Genomic DNA, 9,118 nt, shown 5'->3' with positions numbered 1-9,118 from the left:
GTTGCATTGTGGTAAATTGTGGTCAATGTCATGAGACAAAGTGTATGTGAACTGCTGTATGGAAAGTGAATCTGCTCTGTAAATTTTCATCCAAATCACAGTTAAAAAAAAAAGTAATAAAAATATAGGATTGTTTTCACCTGTAATTTTAATTTACACACAATCATCATACTATGTTCCATATTGTTTATTACCCTCGCCCACCCCAACACCATTTTTAGAATTAAACAGGTTGCTGAGAGAACACTTAGTGTTTGCCTCTAAATGCTGCATCTAAACTGTCATTCTCTTTCTCCAAAGACAGAAGCTCCCTTTAGCTGCATGCTACCACAAAACAATGGAATGGCTAGTCTCCTTTCCACTCACTACAGGCCTGTGAGAATTCCTCTGAGATACAGACACACAGACACACAGACACACACACACACGAATGGGGTTTCTGAGTCCAAAGGAGTATGCACGCTGATTAATTTTCATAGGCAGGGCCAGCCTGGCTTCAGGCACAACCAAATCAGTTCACACTCCCACTAGCATTGTGTGAGGGTTCTTACTAGGGAACAGAGGAAAGCTGACAGGGCTCACATGGATGGCACAGGCCATCACAGGGAAGATGGTAGCCCTGTCATGTACTGAGGAGACAATTCTGGTTCAAGTCACACAGCAAAAGAACAGAACTAAGCCAGGAATCTTCTCTCTTGACCACAATAATTGCCCATTTGTGCATTCATTCACCATCCCACCTCCCTCAGCAATCAAAGGCAACAGGTAACAGAATGTAGTGACTGGAAGATACCCAACAGCCAGCCAGTGACTGCTGAACCTTCACAGTGTTTACCTGTTGGGCTGTCTTGGTCTTGTGCTTTTCTTTCTTTTCTTTGCCCTCCTTCGAGGGTGCCCCTGTCTCCTTATGCCCATCAGCTGACTGCTCCAAAGCAGGCACATAGGTCCGCCTTTCCCCATCCCAGTACAGGTACTGCTGACTCTGAGCATTGTAGTAATACTGGGAATGGGAAAAAAGGAAGCATGAGGGAAGGTGAGAAGGGGGAGTTGCAAGGCCAGCTGCCATCCAATTCAAACCCACCCTACCCACTCCCTCGGCTGCCCTATTACCTGGGAGTTTGGGTCATAGTAGAGGCCAGTTTGGGGGTCATAGTAGTAACCAGATGTCTCATCATATTGGTAGGTAGAGACGTCAGGGACAGCTGGAGGATAAAGAAAAGTGTGTGTGTGTGTGGCATCATATTCCTCCCGCTTTGTTAAAAACTCCCCACCCCCTTTCCACAGGCCATGGCTACTCACGGTATTGGCTGTAGGACTCCTGGGCAGTGGGGCTGGTGGCCGGTGGTAGGGTAGAGCTGGAATGGGTGGGGCTCTGGAGCTCAGATTTGAGCACAGCAGGTGACATGATGGTGTATGACTGGTCGTGGGGCCAGACAGAGGAACAGGGCTCAGTGTCTGCCAATGCCACACTTGCTCACCCAGGATACATCCTGCCTGCCCTCCTGCCTACCCAGGATACCCCTAGAGCTCACTCACCTGGCTGTTGGAAGCAGTACCCTGGCTGCTGCTTGCTTCAGCAGCAGATTGTTGGTAGATGCCAGGGGCAGCACCAGGCTGGGTGCGGGAGAAAGCCTGCAGTGACACAGAGTCTGCCCCAGGTTCTAGGGAGGCCTCAGGACCTTTAAGAGTGATAGAAGGAGAATGCTTGTGAATGACAGGGCCCAGAACACTATGCCTGCTGGCCCCTACCATGGGTTTGGGAGGAGATGCTGGGGGGGGCTCACCTGTTCCAGCTGGGTCCCCTTTGGTTCCAGTGATGCTGGGGCCCTTGGTGCCCTTGAGGTAGCCATGGGCATAGAGGGAGGACTCTGTGCCCTGGCTGCAGCCATAGCTCTCATCCTGTTGGTAGTAGCTGTAGTCGACCGATGGCTCCTCGGGGGTGGCCCAGGCACCCTCCCCACCCTGGGAGGCCTGGGGGAGCAGGTGGGAGGGGCTCATTAGAACAAGAAGGTGAACAGGAGGAATAAGGAACCTGATAACAAGCAACAGTCCCACAGTGATGTCAGGGTCTGTCTACCTGACAGAAAAACATGCAGCCCTCAGACTGCCCAGGCAAAGCACAACAGGGCACTGGCAAAAGCAAGTCTGATAAAAAGACACACACCAAAATGCTCCCAGGGCTGATACTGATTTGTGTGTGTGCGCCATATGTGCTGGGTATCAGGCCAAACAAGATACCAGCCTCTCCTACTTCTGTTTTCTCTTCCTCACTTTTCCTTCAAACATTCATACATTTCCTTTTATTAAAGAAATTTTAACAACTCAAATTAAAACAAAACAAAACAAAACAAACACCAAACGAAAAACAGCCATTGATGGTACTGGAAATAAAACCCTGGGAGGTGGTGACTAGGAAGGGAGCTAGATTGGAGTGGGAATGTGTCAGGAGGCCTAGGGAGCTCAGAGGAATGTAGTGGGGGCCCACAGCCTGGAGTGGGTCCCCAAAGCCCATGCCAGCCACTCTAAGAACGTTTTGGGTCCACAGATAGCAAGCCAGCCCTTCTGTTTGTAGAGAGTGCAGGAGGGTTGAGGATGCCCAGGTATCAGGATGCTGGGGGGTGAAGAGAAGTCTGAGTACCTGTGAGATGGCCCACTGGGCTGCAGCAATGGCAGTGCTGGCCACAGAGGCAGCATTGATGCGACTGCCTTCGTTGGAGGCCATGTCCCTGGGGAGGATGTTAGAGACTGCGAGTGAGGTGGGAGGCCTTGAGGTGGGAGGCCCCAAGCTTGAGGGTCAAGCTAGGAAGGGACACAGGTGGGGCCCTGACCTCTTAGAACCCTTGGCAAACTCAACGTTGATGGTCTTCCCGTCAATGGTGAGTGGTGGGTGCAGGGCCTGCAGTATCTGCAGCAGTTGGGCTGCCTCCTGTGGGGAGGAGGATAGGCAGGGGCAGAAAGGTCAGGCCCGGGGAGGCCCCCGGCTCCATTGCCCTATATCCAGGCTTAGGGCCGCGGTGGGGGACTGGGGCAAGGGTTTCTCCCTACCCCAGAGGACCCTCCCAGCCACCCTGGGGGCCGGGACCCTGGCTGCCCGGCCCCCCCTTGTGCCGCCCTCACCACGATGGTGGAGAGCTGGATGAAGGCGAAGCCACGGTTCAATTGAGTCTGTTTGTCCTTGATGACACGTACATTGGAGGAGGATAGCACCGCATAGGGTGCCAGGGCCCCCAGGATGGAGTCCATGGTGCTATGTGGGTTCAGGTTGCGCAAAATGATAGCTGTAGGAAGGGGCTCAGCATTAGGGGGCACCCCTGATATTCTTCTCCAGACCCACCCTTCCCTGGATAAACTCTGCTTACGAGTCTAAATCTCAGCTCATGTGCTCATCTACTGGTAACACCCCTCCTCAAAGTCAGATCAAGCAGTGTTTCTCCTTCTAATCTCCCTACATCACATTTCTGTCCTCCTACCAGGTGAAGACCTCTGTGAGGACTGACTGATCCCGGTCACTACCATTTCTCTGGCTTTGGAGAGCCCAGTACAGACACTCTAGGGCAGAGAAAGGCAGAATAACTGACTCACTGTCGTTGGCATTCTCCGAGCTTGGCTCTGAGCCCTGTGACAGGGCTTGCGAGGCCAGCACTCCCTGGGCCTGATAGGGCTGCGGCAAAGGGAGCAGACCTTGGCTTAGCTCCCGTCCACCCAGTGGCAGCGTCTGCTGATCCAGCCTTGTGCCGAGGGGCAGCTTCTGTTCTGCCTCTGTCAAGGGATGTAAAGGATAGGCAGGTGACAAAGGGGGAGACTCCATGGCTAGTCACCCTCGTACCCATACCAAACCCTGAGCATTGGCCCCTCACCCTTCTCCCAGCCACTAAAATGAAGCTGAAATTAGGAGGGTCTCACCTGACTTGGGCACACCACATTTGAAGCACTTCTCACGTCGTTTGAAGTTCTGGACTCCACACTATGAGGCATAGGTGAGGTCATAAGAGAGGGAAGGGCTTTCCAGTATACTCTTCAAACTTGGATCTAGAGACCCCCACAACGTTCCAGGAAGGGGGTTCCAGGGCAATGGATGGTAGAGGGCTCTGGGACTTTTGCTGCCATTTTCAGTTTTGTAAATTTCTTCTTTACATGATCTTAAATTTGTCCCCAGTATCACACCCTCAAATCAGGAATCCACAGCTCCCCCACCCCCATTACAATAGCTGGCTCTTTTTCCCTCCTCACAGGGTACCAACTCCCTCAATCCCTTTAGTAGGTCTGCTCTTGCCAAAATTTGCTTTCCTGTTCAGAAACCAATGTTTTTGTCCCTAGAACTGGTAGCCTCTCTCTTTCCAAACATCCACAGCCCTGCCCCAGCATCTCCAGGGCTGAGTTGGATTCTGATGCTCTTGAGCAATATTCCTTGGATAGTCCAGCCTCTGGAGATCGCTGAGCTTCTACCACACTTTCATCTCTGTTCCATAGTCAGGCACCAACTACTGATCCTGTGCCAGGCCCTGCCCCACACATCAAGGATATGGCCTCTGGCCTTATGGCTAACAGCAGGGAGGCAAATATAGCCTCAAGAGAGACAAGTAAGTCTGTATGGATTGTCCATCAACAGAAGGCTCTGGGAGGGGAAAGGGATGTGGCCCACTCAGCTGGGGACAGTCAGAGACGGCTACATAGAAGCAGGGACATTTGATTTGGGATGCCTAAAAGTTGTCTACCTTTTTTTTTTTTTTTTGCTGGGAAGGGATTCTCAGCAGAGGGAACAATAGATTTTCCAAAGCTGGTATAGGAGAATAAGGAGAAAGGTAAAAGCTGAGACTAGAGAGGGAAGATGATGGTAGATTACAGAGGATCATCATGCCTAAGCTTAGAGTTGGCAGGTCATGCTCAGAGCTGGTTTTTACAGTGAAAAAAGGACAGGAAAAAGAGGCAGGAGGCCAGCATACCAGAGAGGGGTCTGTTGTGACTGTCTGGGTGAGAGGATGTGAGGATTGGCATGAGTAGCAGAAATAGCAAGGAAGGAAAAGTGCCATTTCTGGGATGGAAGTGACAGGACCCGATGACCAACAGATTGTGGGGGATAAAGAAGGGGAAGGAGTTGAAGGTTAAGTCCTTGGTTTCAAGGTATATCTGAAAATATAGGAGGGATGGGATTAGGAGGGATGGGATTCTGCTATTTTCTCCTAGTTCTCCAGAGACCGTGAAATCTGCCTTCTGGTATAATTTTTCTTCTTCCCCTTACTAGGCATACCACACTTCCTGAGGAGCGGGTCAGGGCCTCAATAACCCTCCCTCTTCCTTGTAGGTTTCAGGGATGATGATAGATGGCTACCGGAGATAGGACTGTGAAATCACAAGGTTGGCTCTAGGTTGGTTTTGAGGCTGGCCCCTAGGGGTGCCCCCAAGGGTAGATCTAAACCCACTGTGAAAGCCGTGGCCACTATGATCAGAAACAAGTCATAGCTAAACTCTCACCCATAGTCCCACCCCTCTGAGCCTCAGCTTCCTCCTATATAATATGGACCTACAACCATACCCTTTGGGTCTTGGCTTTCATGTGGCTTTGTCAGAGTGGCCTAGACTGGTTCACTTAAAACAGACTCTTTGTGCTTTCCTTCACAGTAACAGTGTCAATTATGAGCCAGGTGCTATTCTAAGATTTACCCATACATCAACACATTTTAATCCCCTCAACCACCTTTTGGGAGAGGTATAATTATTATTTCCATCTTAGAAATGGAGAAATTGAGGCAAGGAGAGGTTAAGTAAGCTGATAAAAATCAAGGCAGATCTGGGATATTCTAATCTCAGCCAGATGGCTCTGGAGTTCACATTTTATACACTATGTTTATGTTGCGTTGTCACTAATTAGTCACTTATATAAATATTTGTTTGAAGTCTACTGGGACTCACTCCCGTGGCTCAACTTTCAGCCAAACAATAGACAGCTCTATAGGGTGAACAACAAAACCAGGGAGGTCTGTACTCCTTAGAATATTCAACCATATGAGATCAAGAGGGAAGCATATGCCCAGGGATAAAGCTCAGAAGGCAGGAAGAGATAGGAAAAAAGGACAAATGGAAATGGTAAATACAGGGAAAAAGTAGAAAGAGAGCTGTTACATTGTGAGGAACACAATCAATGTCACGAAAGAAAATGTGTATGAACTATTGAATAGAAAACCAATTTGCTCTATAAACTTTTACCTAAATCACAATAAAAAGGTTTTTTTAAAAAAAGGTCTGCTGGGACTCCAGGCAAGATTTGTGTTTCATGAAGGGAGAGAGCCTGGCACTAAAAGTGAAAGCTCAGCACACATTTGTGGATGGGTGGATGGTCAGGAACTATAGTACGTAAGATGAGCCAGTCCTCAACACCCACACCCCTCATAGGCTCCAGATAGACAGAAATGCTGCCGTCACCATTGCTGATGTCTCTATCCATGGTTAAGTGCCGTTCCTAGAACCTTGTACCTTATTACATAGCCAGTCCTCATTGATCTTGGGCTTGGGGTCGCTGTAGTGCATGGACACCTTCTGGCCCAGGATGTTGAGGGAGTGCTGTGGGAAAAAGCAGACCACAGTGAGGCCCAGGCAGCAGTGCCCCACGCACCGTTTCAGCACAGGAGAAGAGAGTGAGCGAGCCCTTCAGCTGGATGGATGAGGGACAGGGAACGGAGGGAGGTTGGAGAACGGACGGAGGGAAGAAGGAAGGGAAGGAGGGAGGGAAAGCGCCACAGCTCTCGGGCGCAGCTGTTTGCTGCTTTTCCGGGCACACGGTCGCACACATGTGAACACACACCACCAGGCACACAGTGCTCAGCTAACCGATGCTTGCCAGACAGTGGGGAAAATCCCCACTTGGCCCTGACACTACCAGGCCACACCCAGGGCCAGAACTACACAGGCTACACTTGGGGATGAGGGGATGGGGAAGGAGGGAGAGAGAAAGAGAGAGAGCGCACCCGCGCTAATGCTGGAGGGGAAAAAGAAAGAGCCATATTTGAAAGACAGAAGTTCCTGTCATAAGGCTGTCTTCCCATGGATGGCTGGGTCCTGGGCCCATCTCACTAGCCTACTGACCCCACAGAGATGGCCCAGGGTTGTTCCTGCTGGGACTCCCCCATTTCAACACATTTGTCCCTTCTGCCCTTGCCCTCCCCAAATCCTTCCTTCCCCGAAGGTTTTCTTCAGTGCCCTACACCAGTGATCTTGGCTGAGGATGGGTGGCCAGAGCAGATCCTTGGGTCTCTGAAGGTCCCAAAGCTGCTGGGTAGATTCTGTGCTGGACTGGGAGAGTAGGTTCCCTTCTTTGCTGGCTGTGCATAGTTCCTGGCTGAGAAGACATGGGCTTGCCTGAGGTGGTGGCTCCTGTGGGTGGGTAGGTGTGGTGCAGGAATAGGGGTAACTGAAATGAGCCCGAGGCATGAACAAAACACTATCACACTTGACCGGTGCTTTAGATCGACAGAGCAGTGCTGTCCTCTTGCGTGAAAATCAAAAGGCTGAATTTACATGCAGGGAGAGAGCTAACAAAATGGAGCTTGCTAGTCAGTGTGCCAATACTTAAGATCCCCAGTAGCTGGACTTCCAGCAGTGCTTGAGAGTGGAATGAAGTTCTGGCTCTGGCTAATCCCAGAGCAGGGTGGTCCCCCTAGGACACACCCCACCTAGGCCCCAGGCTGAACAGACCTCACTCCCTGGGGAGTGGGAACCTAGGTGAAAGAACCTACCCTGGCAGTTCTTTCTCTGAAGGTTTGGCCAGGAGAAGTAGAGGGGCAGAGCTAGTGCCTGGTGGTAGGAAGGGCCAATGGTGAACATGGGTTCTTGATGGGAAGCCCAGTGGGGTAGCGAGAGGTAGGAAGAGGAGATAGTGAGGGTCAGGAAGGGGGAAAGAGAAAGGGGCTGGGGGGGATGGGACACGGGGCCACAGGGCAGGGAACTGTGTCCATAAGAACCAGGCGATGGGGAGCGCTCGATTACAAAGTAGTATTTGTTTGGGGGGGGGTTCAAGTGCGGCAAAGCAACCTGATTGGCTTCCATCCATCGTGTAGCGTCCTGCAAGTGACTAAACTCGACGAAGGCGAAGCCCCGGCTCTGACCTGGAGACAGCATTCAGATACAGACGCAGTGGGTTAGTCAACAGCTTTGGACACACGGCGTTCCCGGGGGCGGGACCCGAGGGGAGAGGACCGGGGGCAGAAAGGGAAGGGGAAAGAGGAAAAAGGAAGAAAGGAAGAGAGAGACTCAATCAGAGAGAAAAAGACTAGGGAGGTGGGAGGCAAGGTAGATGACTGGGAGAGGCAGGAAAGAGGGAAGAGGGGAGGAGAGAAGAAAACAGAGTAGTAGAGAGGCTGGAATGTGGGTGGAGGGAGATACACACATACCAACTGAGAAGAAAGACAGAGAAAGGGAGCTCAGGCAGACATACCTGGGGTGACAGTGATAGAGAGAAATTGGGAGGGAAAGGCTACAAATACAGATCTGTCTCCAAGGGTGGGGCCCACACAAGGCCAGGGGCGACCAGGAGGGGCCCTATAATAGGCATTTAATCAAAGAAGCAAAAGAGGAGGTGGTCTATGTGAGGCTAGTAAGGCTCCAGGACCATGAAGAACTGGGAAGAGTTGAGGGCACAACCTAATCTCAACCTTCCCACAACACACAGGAAGTGGGCCTTGCCAGGGAGCAACCTCAGAGCCAAGTTGGGGAAATTACAACCACAAACAGTCCAGGTCCTTCAGGGCAGGGGGAGAATGGGGGCCAGGAGTAGTCAGGAAGATCTTAGAGAAAGAATTAGTGGTGCCTGGGTGAAGGTCCCATGGCCATAGAGGGGACTGAAGTTAAGAAACCTCCTTGGGGGAAGGGAGACCTAGAATCTCTGCCAGGATGAGGTCTAGCTGGGGTGAAGCAGAGCTAGATCTATATGCCACCAAGAGATTCTAGGCCTGACTAGGGTTGGGAAAGTGATTCAGGGTTTGAGGCCTCAGGAAACATCTCCTCCTTTAGAGGCACAGGGAGAGCTTAGATGTGGTGGGATGTAGGAGGCATGCTTGATCTTCAAGAGAAAAATTACAGGATGCACAGGAGGATGGAGTGGTATAATGAGAAAGAAATGGAGATA

The 9,118-nt window shown here is 51.1% G+C and overlaps 1 protein-coding gene across 1 annotated transcript in view; it reads right to left on the bottom strand.

Annotated features, from left to right (window-relative positions):
• Positions 1-9,118, bottom strand: part of RBM10 (RNA binding motif protein 10) — a 28,440-nt gene that overhangs the window by 3,089 nt on the left and 16,233 nt on the right. Inside the window, exons 6-17 of the mRNA XM_007958791.2 lie at positions 8,026-8,099; positions 6,472-6,558; positions 3,904-3,964; positions 3,583-3,759; positions 3,118-3,278; positions 2,829-2,926; positions 2,639-2,726; positions 1,785-1,971; positions 1,537-1,679; positions 1,300-1,417; positions 1,111-1,202; positions 836-1,000 (exon numbers count right to left, since the gene is read on the bottom strand). Of these exons, the coding sequence (XP_007956982.1) occupies positions 836-1,000; positions 1,111-1,202; positions 1,300-1,417; positions 1,537-1,679; positions 1,785-1,971; positions 2,639-2,726; positions 2,829-2,926; positions 3,118-3,278; positions 3,583-3,759; positions 3,904-3,964; positions 6,472-6,558; positions 8,026-8,099 (1,451 nt within the window). The remainder of the gene's footprint in view (positions 1-835; positions 1,001-1,110; positions 1,203-1,299; positions 1,418-1,536; positions 1,680-1,784; positions 1,972-2,638; positions 2,727-2,828; positions 2,927-3,117; positions 3,279-3,582; positions 3,760-3,903; positions 3,965-6,471; positions 6,559-8,025; positions 8,100-9,118) is intronic.

The sequence above is a fragment of the Orycteropus afer genome, unplaced genomic scaffold, assembly GCF_000298275.1.
Source record: "Orycteropus afer afer isolate SDZICR_OR568_19922 unplaced genomic scaffold, OryAfe1.0 scaffold01132, whole genome shotgun sequence".
Lineage (NCBI taxonomy): Eukaryota > Metazoa > Chordata > Mammalia > Tubulidentata > Orycteropodidae > Orycteropus > Orycteropus afer.
The sequence above is the reverse complement of the archived record's forward strand: the minus strand, read 5'-3'. Positions and strand labels throughout refer to the sequence as shown.